A 14,652-nucleotide genomic window follows, 5' to 3' on the forward strand; every position below is an offset into this window, starting at 1 on the left:
CAATAAGATTTAACTCTCCTCTGAACAGGTATTAGCTATTTAATAAAGCTTTTTGATGTTACTTGGTTGGGTTTCTGAATACTTCTGGAAATCTGAACTTAATAGGAAAGTTAAGATGTATCACTATTATGTTTTCTAAGGACTTATTTCCCCTGTTTATGTTCTAAGGTAGTACTGTCCAATAGAAATGCAACGTGAGTCACATACAATTTTAAATCTTTTAGTAGCTACTTTAAAAAGCGACATTTTAATAATTTAACCTAGTATATTTAAAATGCCATTTCTGCATATAATTAAATGTGCAAAAGATTTTAAAGAGTTGTTTTGCTTTCTTTTTTTTTTTAACTAAGTCTTTCAAATGTATATTCTATACTTAGAGCACATCTGAATTTACACTGGTTACATGGCAAGTGCTTGATAGTCACATCTGTATACTGGCTATTACATTAATAGCACAATTCTAGGGCTTTAAGTCCAGCTGAGCTTGGGTAGTGTTTATTGATAAAAGATATCTTCTGTCTGGTCTGTGAACCTTCTTGGAAGTGTGTGCTAAATTGTGAATGTGGGGAAACCTTCACTTTTATGTCACGGTACCCACTCTTTCAATTTTGGCATAGTTACTGTGTCTTTTTTCCTCTCTGCTTCTGTCTATGCTGGTCAAGATTATTATTCATTCTACTTCTGAAATATTACATGATGATATAATAGTATTTATGACCCATGAAATTTCTCTTCAATTCCTGAATCATTAGGATTGGCATGGTCAGTTTTTCACATCCTTATGCTTTCCAGAAACATTTATGAGAAAAATTAAGTGCAAAGGAAGACTTCTTTTTCTCTCTTGTCCTCCCAGTTAAGATACGCTTTTCTGACTCTCGTTCATTACTGTGATTCATACTACAGATTCATACAAATCTGTGTTTTGAAGTATTAGTGTTTAGATGTGAATGATAATAGAGAAATTTTTTTTCTGAAGGGGAGGGGGGAGTGAGAAACCTTTACCTAAGGAGAACTGACTAAGCCAATTTGAAATTAGGGCTTTATATAAAGTAGCTCAATTCTCACAACAACCCTATATTACTCCAATTTTACAGTTAAACCTGAAGCACAGAGAGGTTAAGTAACTTGTCCAAGGTTAAAGCTTGCAAGCGTTGGAGCTGGATTATAGGGTATGAAAATTATGAGACTGATTGTGGACCCTGTAGACCGCTATAACCACATTAAAAATAAAGTTCTTGCCCGAGGACCTGTTTCCATTGGTTTTGAGGGAGGGAGGGAGAGAGACAGACACACACACACACACACACACACACACACACGCACACACGGGAGACCAGGGGTGGGGTGCTGGGGAGAGGCAGGGAAAGGGAAAAAAAGAGAGGAAGGGAGGAAGAGAAGGAGAGAGGGAGATGTCAGAATGAGAGAGAAACATCTATTGGTTGCCTCTTGTATGTGCCCCAACTGGTGATGGAACTCTCAATCCAGACTTGTGCCCTGACTGGGAATTGAACTGACAATCCTTCAGTGCACGGGCCAGTGTTCCAACCAGCTGAGCCACTTGGCCAGGACTCTACCTACATCTTCTTAAAGTGAGGGGAAATAATAAAACAGAATGCTTAAAAATTACTTATGTTGGGGAAATACAAGATTATAAGAGTACTTGGAGAGCAGTTGAATCATTAAACCAGAACAAAATGTTGTTTTCTAAGAATTCTTTATAAGGTTAATAATATGTTTACTAAGTGAGCAGAAGTATATACAAAATTCACCCATTTTTATCTTCTGAATTTTAAAATAGATCCTTTCTTCAGGGGACTATGTTAAGAATACCAGATATTGAAATGGTACCTATAAATTTAAGAAATTTAAAAATTACTATGAGGATTACAGAAATAATAGATTAATGCAGTAATTCTCAAACTTGTCTGGATGTAGAATTATCTTGAGAGATTAAAAATTACTGATGCTTGCATTTTAACCTGAGAGTGTGGCCTTTGGAATTTTTAAAGGATCTCCATGCGATTCTAATGAAAGACAGGTTTGAAAACTGTTGAATTAATGTAATAATCTAGGAATAATCTGGACTTTTTTTTAACAGTGGCAAAATATGCACAACCAAATTTACCTCCCCTCTCATCCCTTTCCCTCCTGTCCCTTCCTCCCTCCTCTCTTCTTCTCTCCCCTTCCTATCCTTCCCCCCTCCTCCCTTTCCTTTTCTCCTTTTTTCCCTTTTCCCTTTCCTTTCTCTCCCCCCTTTTCTCCTCCTACTTCCTCTTCCCATCTTTGAGGTGGTATCTTATTGTAGTTTTGGTTTGCATTTCCTTAATGATTAATGATATTGAGCATCTTACCATGTGCTTGATGGCCATTAGTATAATTTCTTTGGATGAATGTCTGTTCTCTGCTCATTTTTTATTGGTCTTTAGAATGACTGGGACTTTAAGCCAACATTCACTTTAACTAGTTTATGTTTTTAAGCCATCTTAATTTTTTTGTGCCATGAATTCCCTACCAACAAAATAGGATATTGTTTTTCTGTACCCACCTAGCAGAAATGCTAAAAAATAGATGAGCTATGGTGCCTTCTAAAGCAGTGTCCACACTTAACCGTTACAGAACAGCTAGCTTTAATCTAAGCATATTTTCATTTTCTGTCTTAGAAATAAAGAATCTTGTTTAATTTCAGTACTTAAACTAGGGACATTTTTCTTGTTCAAGTTTCATCTGTAAATTCTGCCTCACACATAACTTTTGGTTTTGGTTATTATAGTGTAAGCTCCTGGAGAGCAGTGGTATCCTCTGAGAAATTTTATAGTAGTTAACAGTACCTTGGATTCTCATTGTAGTTACATGTGTTTGTTTTAACTTCACTTTCTTAAGTGCTAAGTACCAAAAATATTGAGAGATAATATCAATGATCTCTCTCCTTGAAAGAAAAGCCATTCTGAATTTAGTTTTTATTAACTTCCATTCTTTTTGTCCTAGACAATTTTCTGACCAGAATATTGCCTTTAATATAAGAATTTCAGAAATTTTATTCCATATTTAGAATGTGTAGTTTTTCCTGTTAGGTCATGCAAACTTGGGTAATTTAAAACCATTTTTATACAGGGGTTGGTAAAAGTAGGTTTACAGTTTTTCATATGGAAAACAATAAATAATAAGAATAATAATATAAGAATAAACTGCATTTTGCATACTTGCAACTGTATGCCAACCCTTAGATTGGGAACATGCTAGCAGTATAGGAGGTGATGTTTTCCTTTAATCATAGACAGCTGGAATTGAGAGCTGCTGGTGAGTACAGAGCAGTGCAGATAAATGGGTGAGAGGTTGATTGATCGTATGTTTTGCATATTGGAATATTGGTTTTTTGCAAAGACCCCTTGGAGACAAATGATCATCTTACATTAAAGCCACATTTTCTTTTCTGATTTAAAAGTTATTAAGGTGCTCAAGTGCTCATTGGATATATGAAAAGGCTATATTTGTCTTTCATTTTTAGTGGCCATGATTTTTGTATATGTCAGATTACATTTACTTTCCTAAATAATACTTATTAGAATTTAAGTAATGTGATTCTTTTTAACGTTTCCCAGATTATAATAGTCTGTTCAGGAAAATTTTTAGTCATATTATTTGCTTTTTATGTCATGGCAAAATCCATTTTAAATGTTTTTTTATTCTCATTTAATATTTTATGTATGAAATGAAATGCATAGTTGAAAGCTGTACTTTTAAGAACTATACTTCACTGATTAAAAGAACAGTAAATATGAGGCTATAAAATTCATGTCTCCTAGCCTCTTTGTCTTTTAAAGATAAAGAACATCAGACTGTTTTACGTTGTTGCTTATACTTGCAAATGTTGTCGGAAGTATTTGCAATTCAAATTTTTAAATCTGCTATTCAGTTACTGAGTAAGCACTTAGCATTCATAATCATTCATATAGCATACTCACTAGATCTCAAAGACTAATCAAATTACAATTTCTCTAGTAATAGATTATTCTTGCTTGAGTCACTTCCTTAATGTTTTCCTTGACATAAGTCATTTTAGTTAGTAATTCTCCCTTTCAACTTAAATTTACCTCCTCTACTAAGAAATATTTGTTTTTTAAAGTTTCTTGAAAAAAACCTGTAAAAAGCTTCTAATGTTAAAAAATGTATAGTCATTCTAACCAATTGAATATAAATTTTTCTTAGGATTTTTATCTTTTAAATTCTCATGCCCTTTTTTATTACTTAGAGAAAAAATGTGTTGAAAATTGATTTCTGCCTGTTTTGTGTCAATACATATAATGGGCATTTCCCTCTCAGAAAGGAAACATTAATGGTTTACTAAATTAAAATACTGTTCAGAAACTAGATTGTGTATTCCTTCCTCCCTTTCTTCCTCTCTGTCTCTCTCTCCCTCTCCCTTCCTTCCTTCCTTTCTTTTCACCCAAGGATTTTTTAAATTCATTTTAGAGACAGAGATGGAGTGGGGCTCAGGGGGGAACATCAGTGTGAGAAGGAAACATCGATGGGTTGCCTCCTGAACACACCCCAAGCAGGGATTGAACCTGCAACCTTTTGGTACATGAGATGACGCTCAAACCAACTAACTGTGTCACCCATCCAGGGCATATTGTGTATTCTGTATGCTCTATAACTCAATTATATAATTGTGTCAGAAAAGAGGACACTGGAAAGAAAAGCACAAATATGTCTACATATTGCCTTCCAACATAATAGTAACAAAATTAGTTGTATACATGTTTGTTTACATGAGATAACTTCTTTGAGAAAAATACGTATATGGAAACATAAGGGTAATTTTTAAAAATCCTGATGTTGGCCCTGGCTGGCATAGCTCAGTGGGTTGAGCGCGGGCTGTGAACCAAAGCATCACAGGTTTGATTCCCAGTCAGGGCACATGCTTGGGTTGCAGGCCACGACCCCCAGCAACCGCACATTGATGTTTCTCTCTCTCTCTCTTTCCCCCTCCCTTCCCTCTCTAAAAATAAATTTAAAAAATCCTGATGTCTCCGTTGGTATCAAGAATCATGTTTGTGCCCTGGCTGGTGTATCTCAGTGGATTGAGCGCGGGCTGTGAACCAAAGCATCACAGGTTCGATTCCCAGTCAGGGTACATGCCTGGGTTGCAGGCCATGACCCCCAGCAACTGCACATTGATGTTTCTCTCTCTCTCTCTCTCTCTCCCCCTCCCTTCCCTCTCTAAAAATAAATAAATAAAATCTTAAAAAAAAAGAATCATGTTTGTGTTAACACAGGGTATTAAGAGTCACACTCTCAATTTGATCTTTTCCTTGAGGCTTTGTTATAGGCCACACCATCACTTGGTTGCAAAACAGTTTATTTTCTAGCCCGGGGCTATCTGTATTATTTCTAAATTATGCTTGTAAATCAGCAAGTTCCTTTCTGAGTTCACTTCTTTCTTTTAGTACTTTATCAAGGATAACTGCTGACAACCAAATTGCACTTTGACTTTATCCATTCCCCCAATTCTGTAAGTTCATTAGACACATCTTCTGTCTTCCAGATTATTTTAGGCAACAATGCTATGAAGTATTTCTTCATTACATAAAATGGGTTCACCATTTTCTTAGCCCTTCATAATAATTTTCTCACCATTTTTCAGTGTCTTATATTCCTTACTACCCATCATCTGGTTCCAAAGCCAATGCCACATATTTAGGTTTTTGTCATGGTAACACCTCACCTTTGGTGCCAATTTCTGTATCAGCTATTGCTCTGTAACAAACCACCCCCAAAATATGGGGGCTTAAAACATTAGTTATGTATTGTTATTAATGTATCTGCAGGTCAAACAGATAATAGCTAGTCTAGTACACGCTATAAACTATAGGTGGGTAGAGGTGTACTTCATGATTCTCATCCATGTTAGACCATTGAGCTAGCCAGGACATGCATAAGGTGATGAAAGAAGCATTAGAGGACAAGCTAAATTGCATAAGCTCATTTCCAGACTCTGCTTGGCCAGAGAAAGTCACAAAACAAGCATGAGTCAAGGGTTGGGGAAGTATGTTTCACTTTAATGGGAAGAACTACAAAATCACACCAAAAAGCCTGGATAAAAAGAGGAGTGAGCAAAACATAATACAGCCCTGGCTGGGGTGGCTCGATTGGACCCTTGTCCAGTTACTAGTGCACCAAAAGGTTGCAGGTTCAATTCTTTGTCAGGTTGTGGGTTTGTTGCCTGCTGAGGGTGCATGAGGCAGGCAGTTGGTCGATGTTTCTCTCTCCCATTGATGTTTCTCTCCTTTCTCTAAAAGCAATGAAAAAATGTCCTTGGATGAGGATAACATTTTTTTTGTTAAATGTAATACAAAGCTGCAGTAATCAAAAAAGTGTGGTACTGGCATGAAGACAGATATGTAAATGAATTGAGTAGAATAAAGTTGAGAAATAAACATTCTCATGTATATGTTCAAATGATCTTTGACAAGAGTACCGGGACCCTTCAATGGGGAAAGGGATTGATGTATAGAATTCATAAATTTTGAAAAAATTTAAAAGTTACATGATTCAAGCAGCACAGAATATTATTATAAATTTAGAAAAAATTAAGATTGTTCTTTATTGCCCTAGTCCAATTCCCTGGAAGTAACCAGGTTTTGTTTGTTTTTTATTTTTGTTTTTTAAATTTATTTCTTCTGGTCGTTACTGCCATAATTCCATAAATCCTTTAACTCTAGGCCTTGATTAATCAACTATAGATACTACCTCTGATTCTTTACCATAAAAGATATTTTTTTAGCTATATTGTTTTTAGATATAGTATTTTCAGCTCTTCTTTTTAACCTCGAATAAGCTTAAATTTCAGTTTATTCTATCAACTTCACTACTTGTTTCCTCTCTAACTCAAGGGGGGACAAAGGTAGGTTTGCAGTTGTGAGTATGTAAAATAGTTTATTCTTATATTATTACTTATTAATTATTCTATTTTCCAACTTCCGGCCAAGATGGAGGCATAGGTAGCCTCCATCTGTGCCTCCTCACACAACCAAAAGAAGGACAACTACAATTTAAAAACAAAAACAACCAGAACTGACAGAAAATCAAACTGTATGGAAGTCCAACAACCAAGGAGTTAAAGAAGATATATTCATCCAGACCGGTAGGAGGGGCAGAGACAGGCAGCTAGGCAGAGAGGACTCACGGCAAGGTGGCTGCTGGCAGACCCAGTGAGGTGGAGGATTGTGGAGTGGGGTACCCAATGTTGCAGCTGACCAGCAAGGCAGCAGTGGGCAGACCTGGCAAGACAGCAGATTGCAGACTGAGTGGTCCCGCATTCACATGCAGATAAACCAGGAGAAACAACTGGGGAGCGGGATGGACTGCATAACCTAGGGCCCCACTGCAGGAAAATAAAGCCTCAAACCATTGATTGAAAACACCTGTGGGGATTGAGGCAGTGGAAGAAACTCCCAGCCTGACAGGAGAGTTTGTTGGAGAGACCCACAGGGTCCTAGAACGTACAGAAACCCACCCACCCGGGAATCAGCACCAGAAAGGCCCACTTTGCTTATGGGACGCAGGAGAAATGATTGAAAGCCAGCAGAGAGCAGAGCAAGTGGTATTGTTCCTTCTCAGACCCCTTCCCCACATAGAGTGTCACAACACAGCAACGTGGGTTACCCTGCCCCGGGTCAATACCTAAGGCTCCGAGCCTCACTACACAACAGGCGTGTCAAGACAAAAAAAAAAATGGCCCAAATGAAAGAACAGATCAGAGCTCCAGAAAAAATACAACTAAGCAATGAAGAGATAGCTAACCTATCAGATGCACAGTTCAAAACACTGGTAATCAGGATGCTCACAGAATTGGTTGAAATTGGTTGCAAATTAGATGAAAAAATGAAGGCTACGCTAAGTGAAATAAAGGAAAATGTACAGGGAACCAATAGTGGTGGGAAGGAAACTGGTACTCAAATCAACAGTGTGGACTAGAAGAAAGAAACATCCAACCAGAAAAGAATGAAAAAATAAGAATTTGAGAAAATGAGGATAGGATTAGGAACCTCCAGGAAAACTTTACGTTCCAACATTCAAATCATAGGGATGCCGGAAGAAGAGGCAGAGCAACAAGTGGAAGAGTTATTTGAACAAATGAAGGAGAACTTCCCCAGTCTGGCAAAGGAAATAGACTTCTAGGAAGTCCAGGAAGCTCAGAGAGTCCCAAAGAAGTTGGACCCAAGGAGGAACACACCAAGGCACATCGTAATTACATTAGCCAAGGTAAAATTGAAGGAGAGAGTCCTAGAAGCAGCAAGAGATAAGGAGACAGTCACCTACAAAGGATTGCCCATCAGACTGTCAGCTGATTTCTCCAAAGAGACCTTACAGGCAAGAAGGGGCTGGAAAGAAGTATTCCAAGTCATGAAAGGCAAGGACCTCCATCCAAGATTGCTCTATCCAGTAAAGCTTTCATTTAGAATGGAAGGGCAGATACAGTGCTGCTTCTCAGATAAGGTAAAGTTGAAGGAGTTCATCATCACCAAGCCCTTATTATATGAAATGTTAAAGGGATTTATCTAAGAAAAAAGAAGATAAAACATAAGAACAGTAAAATGGCAGCAAACTCACAATCATTAACTACCACACCTAAAACAAAAGCAAATGAAGCAAACAACTAGAACAGGAACAGAATCACAGAAATGGAGATCACATGGAGGATTAGCAACAGGGGAGTGGGAGGCGGAGAGAGGGGGAAAAGGTATAGAGAATAAGTAGCATAGATGGTAGGGAGAAAATAGAAAGGGGGAGGATAAGAATAGTATGGGAAATGTAGAAGCCAAAGAACTTATATGTATGACCCATGGACATGAAATAAAGTGGGGGAATGTGGGTGGGAAGGGCATGCAGGGTGGAGGGGAGTAAAGGGGGGGAAATGGGACAACTGTAATAGCATAATCAATAAAATATTAAAAAATTATTGTATTTTCCATATGAACAAATGTAAACTTTTGCCCCACTCTATGTATATTTAGTGAAGACATTCTCAGCTCTGCATTACACTTCACCACTTTCCTACTTTCTGTTTTCCCACTTCTGTGAGCTATAGTATTTTACTATACCTTAGTTTTTAATTATGCCCTTGCCTTATCCAGAAATAATTCAAGAGGGCTTATAGATACATACAACAGGCATTGAACTTAGTGTAAATAACTGGTTAAGTTGGATTATAAGATAAATGTGTGGAGAAGGAATAAGAAAAGTACAATCTTAGTGTACAATATTTTCTTCTGGGCCACTTGATCTTTTGAAATTTTATCTTTAAGGACATGTCTTCTTTCTTTTTCTTGGGAACTATTATTTTCCTACCTGTATACCAGGCCATATCTAAATTTTATAAGATTGTCTATTTTGCATGTAGCTTTGATTATAGGATGTCTTCAATTGTAAGAGCCATCATTGCTTTAAAATAACTTCATTGGGGCTGAGGGAAGGACTGTGCATTTAATGCTTAACTGATTGCATGCAGCCCAATTTAGAAATAATACAATGAGGAAATTTATTTGTATTTAATTTTTTATATAGAGGAAAAGTCAACAAAAGTAAAATTTAGGTCACCCTTAATTCTGTTGCATACCTAGACTTTTTTCACCAAAGAAACTTTTCTTTTAAAAAATTGAGACTAGATTATTTTGGTAGCCTACCCTTTTCATCAAACCCTGTTCATACCTTTACTTATTTTGGTGGCTATATTATAATTGTATGTATGTGTATACCTAGCTTACGTACCTGGTTTCTCTGTTTGCAGCTTTTTCTAGCTATAAAGAATGCTGCAAAGAACATTTCTTATAGCTAAATCTTTTATCATACCTGTGATTTTTTTCCTTCAGATGATGAAGTAGAATTTCTGGGTTAAAGAATGTGCATTGTTGTGGTATAACTTCATATTAAAGAAAAGCAAATTAATATTTCTGTCATATTATCACTAAAATACAACTTTTTTTCCTTTATTAGTGAACACTTGTCCTGCTGTTTCACCTTTTTCTTGCATGGAGACAGCAATATTTGTACCAGTGTGGAAATTAACCAACATCAACCTGTGTACCTTCTTAGTGAAGAGCATATCACCCTTGCCCAACAGTCTAATAGCCCATTTCAAGGTAGATTATTTTGTTGGCTTAGGTATTTGATCTTTTACTGTTGTTTTAAGGAAATTATCAAAGTTGGTATTCGGACATTTTGGGATTGAGATTTATCCTAATGATGATTCTGATACAGTTTACTTTTTTCCTTCCGCATTAGAGTACTAAGTCAATGAAATAACTTCTTAATAGATATTATTTTAAAAATTCTTGTAACTTGAATGGCAGCATATTTTAAAGAGTATCTTTTTAAAAAGCAAGTAGCAGACATATGTGTTTATGTTTTCCTGGTCATCTTGCATGTCAGGTCACATACGCCATTTTTTAAATTTAACACAGAGCCGTAAGTATAATTTATTTAGAGGAAATATGTTAGAAGGTTGCTGATTTATTTTTAAGGACTTCCTGAGCCTAGTATTTGCTTTTTAAAAATGTATGTGGCATTGCATATTAAGTACTTAAATATATATAGTCACATTGTTTTCCCTCAAATTGCTTTTCCTTAGTGAAATCAGGGTAAGTTGAAGAATATACAACTTTGCAATTCATTGTGAAATTCTGTCCATCTGAGATTTGGGGGTAGACACATTTTAAGTTTTTGTAATAAACTCAATGCTGTACTTATCTTCACAATAATGAAGTACAATAAATTGATCATTATGGCTTTCCTTTAACTTTTTTAGAATTGCATAATTACTTGCCATACTGTTCAATGTAATCTTATTTGATGTAACAGTCTTTAGTTACTTACTTGATTCTGTTTTGGATTTCTAGTTATCTTAAGCCCATTTGGGCTAAATGGCACTCTCACAGGACAGGCATTCAAGATGTCCGATTCAGCCACAAAAAAATTAATTGGTGAATGGAAACAGTTCTATCCTATCTCATCTTGCTTGAAGGAGATGTCTGAAGAAAAACAGGAAGATATGGATTGGGAAGATGATTCTTTAGCTGCCGTAGAAGTTCTTGTTGGTATGGATTCTGAGTATTAATGCTAAGGGGAAAATATGTGATTGCATGTATTAGTTAGATTTTGTTGAGTAATAAACAACTGTAATACCTTAGTGGCTTTCAACACCAAACATTTATTTCTTCCTTATTTCCTGCTTTAGGAAATAAGGACATTACTTAAGGACTTCAGCTTGGTTGTGGTTCAGCTGCTTGTATCTTCTTATACTGCAACCTAGGTTCAAACAGTACCCAGTATCTGGAACATGCTGTTCACAAGAACAGGAATAATAGGAACCGAGTCTAACAATGTAATTGTATTTAAAGCTTCTACAAGGGTACATTTACTCACATGCCATGAGAGAAAACTAGTCACATAGCCAAGGCAAAGTCATTGGGGCAGGGGAATATAGTCTTATCAAAAGGAGAGCATGAGAAAGGATGGAAGAAAATAATTGTGAATGAATAATATTTGGCAGCTGAAAAGTTGACAAACTGTTATACAGTATTTTAACATTTGGTTATTCTATCACCTCTGATAGCTTAAAAGGCAGAACATAGCATGTACCTAAAGAACTTGGGTCTTTCATCTGTTCTGCCCAGGTCATCTCTATTCATATTGGCTATATTCTAAATGTCTTCTCCTTTGGGGACCTAGGTTAACAACATAAACTGTATTTGAAATATGCTATTCTCAAGGGAGAGGACAGAAGTAAGAGAGGCTGCACTGATCCTGCAAGCACATTTAAATTAAAGCTTCTGTTGGGATGTGACATATATCACATGCATTAACATTTCAGAGCAAGTTACAAAGCCAAGCCTAACAATGGGATGAAGCTGTATATTCTACCTTAGACATGGGAGATGTAGGAAATGTATAATTGAGAAGATAATTGGGATTAGAATCTGCAACACTGTGTTTAATGGAATCATGTGGTAATGTTATATATGAAGATTGCCTTATTTGTGGTTTTGGGTTTTTTAATAAGAGTATCAACATTCAGTTTCAATAAATACATTACTATCAGAGCAGTTGTGACAAAAACAGTTGCAAAACACAAACATATATTAGGCTTTTTAAATAGAGACACATCAAGAAGAAAACAAAAAATGGTCCATAATTCTAGTGCTCAGATTACCTTTGTTATAAACTTTTAAAATTGCCCTGGCTGGTGTGGCTCAGTGGATGGAATGCCGGCCTACAAACCGAAAGGTCACCAGTTTGATTTCCAGTCAGGGCACATGCCTGGGTTGTGGGCCAGGTCCCTAGTTGGGGGCCTGCAAGAGGCAACTGATCACACATTGATATCTATTTGTCCCTCCCTTCCCCTCTCTCTAAAAAGAAATAAATAAAACCTTTAAAAAATTAATGTTAATATACCTTATAGTTGGTCAAATTTGCAAATAAGGATTTAAAAGAAAGTAGTGCAAGTAGTACATTTTCATGACTAGAAAATCCAAAAGTGAAAAGAGGAAGCTGCTTTCTTCTGAGTCTCTCACACTGAAGATACCACTGCTGACAGCTTCTTGTGGTTTCTTCCAGAAAAATTTTGCCAAAAGAACATATATTTATAATAGTATATTAAATATATTGTTACTTAAATGTGATTATATTATACCTACTGTTCCTTTACGGTATTTTTGAGTGAAATCAATGCTACTACAATCATAATAGTAATTGGTTTTCCTGTCTTTTTTCCTTTAAGCTGGTGTCCGAATGATCTACCCAGCATGTTTTGTTCTAGTTTCTCAGTCAGACATTCCTACTCCCAGCTCTGTGGGATCCTCTCACTGTTCAACTTCTTGCTTGGGTGTCCACCAAGTGCCTGCTTCCACAAGAGATCCTGCTATGTCTTCGGTTACTCTCACACCACCCACATCTCCTGAGGAAGTCCAGACAGGTATGTTACAATCTGTTTCGTTAGCTCTAGTGATTGTCTTATTTGTAATATAGTAAACATTTAATTTAAAATTTATTGAAGAGTTTGCAGATAACAGTACAAAGAATTCCCTTATCTGGATTTCCTAAACTATTAACATCATTAGTTGTCTTCTGAGCCATTTGAAAGCAATTGCTCTATCAGCCTTAAGTACTCAGTGTATTTTCTAAAATTAAGAACACCTTCCTATGTAACTACCATTTAATCCTCTGAGTAAGGAAATCAGCATTATATAACACTATCGTCCAATTCACATCCCTTGTTCAGATTTTTTGCTTTCTGCTCATACATGTCAAATAAGAACCTTTTTTGCCTCAAAATATAAGAAGGCTTACCAAGTAGCTGGGGCAAGTTGTATCACTAAGTTACTTCTAAAAACCTAGATAATATTACTTTAAATCAACTTTATTCTTTTACAGCTTATTCTTTTTTTGTTTGTTTTCAGTTGATCCTCAGTCTGCTCAGAAGTGGGTCAAATTTTCTTCAGTATCTGATGGTTTCAATTCAGATAGTACTAGCCATCATGGTGGGAAATTACCCAGAAAATTAGCAAATCATGTGGTGGATAGAGTTTGGCAAGAATGCAATATGAACAGAGCACAGAACAAGTATGTATTTTCATTTTTCAAGTTTAAAAATTACATGTTGTTAGAATAGTTACTTGTAAATAGTATAAACAGCCATTTGTGTGAAATTTTCTTAATTCAGAAAACTGATTTTTAAAAATACAATTTTAATGCCTAATTCAGGGTTACAGAAAATTTATGAATTCTAAATAATTTTATAATTTCAAATCTTAGGAGGAAGTATTCAGTTTCATCAAGTGGTCTGTGTGAAGAAGAGACAGCTGATAAAGTAGCATCCTGGGATTTTGTTGAAGCCACACAAAGAACAAATTGCTGCTGTTTGAGGTACATTTTTTTTTTCTTTTGGTTAGTTGATATCTATATACATATATGTGTGTGAGGCAGTTCCTTATGCTGTTGAATACTTATGCCCCAACGTTGGGGAAGCTTCCATAAACACAGTGTGTTAGGGTGTTTTTAAAAAAATTTTTTTAACTTATTTATTGGTTTTAGAGAGGAGTGGGAGAGAGAAATGTTGACTTTTTTGTTCAACTTAAACGTATGCATTCGTTGGTTGATTCTTATGTATGTCCTAACCGGGGATCAAATCCACTACCGTGGGGTTTTGGGACAATGCTCTAACTTAGCTGAGCTACCTGGCCAAAGTCAAAAGAGAATATTTGAGGAAAAAGAGTTTAGTAATTTGGAGCTGATTATGGAAGTACATACAAACACAGTTACCAGGGCTGGACTATGAATGCTTGGCTTCACAGCCAAATAAAAGAATTTCATACTTTATTATAGTATATACAGCATCTATAAAGTAAAAGGCATACATGTCTTGAGAAGTGTTCATGGGTGGCATTATGCCCAAGAAATTTTTCCCAGGATTCTCATAAAAAAGATACTTACTTGATAAAAATTTCCACAATCTTTTTAATACTAACAATAGTATAGGGTTTGTGTAGTAGTTTCTATATAACATCCCTTTGGGCAAGATGTAGGTGAGATGTGGAAATAATATTTGCAAAATAAGATTTGGTCTCATTCAGCATGAGACCAAAACTGTACTGT

General features: G+C 36.1%; 1 protein-coding gene across 1 annotated transcript in view; it reads left to right on the forward strand.

Moving 5' to 3' along the window:
* The window catches only part of MED13 (mediator complex subunit 13), a 102,673-nt gene that overhangs the window by 22,561 nt on the left and 65,460 nt on the right, over window positions 1-14,652 (forward strand). The window contains exons 4-8 of the mRNA XM_028519075.2: window positions 9,997-10,142; window positions 10,899-11,096; window positions 12,779-12,973; window positions 13,458-13,620; window positions 13,813-13,923. Coding sequence (XP_028374876.1) covers window positions 9,997-10,142; window positions 10,899-11,096; window positions 12,779-12,973; window positions 13,458-13,620; window positions 13,813-13,923 — 813 coding nt within the window. The remainder of the gene's footprint in view (window positions 1-9,996; window positions 10,143-10,898; window positions 11,097-12,778; window positions 12,974-13,457; window positions 13,621-13,812; window positions 13,924-14,652) is intronic.

Source organism: Phyllostomus discolor, chromosome 8 (assembly GCF_004126475.2).
Source record: "Phyllostomus discolor isolate MPI-MPIP mPhyDis1 chromosome 8, mPhyDis1.pri.v3, whole genome shotgun sequence".
Classification (NCBI taxonomy): domain Eukaryota; kingdom Metazoa; phylum Chordata; class Mammalia; order Chiroptera; family Phyllostomidae; genus Phyllostomus; species Phyllostomus discolor.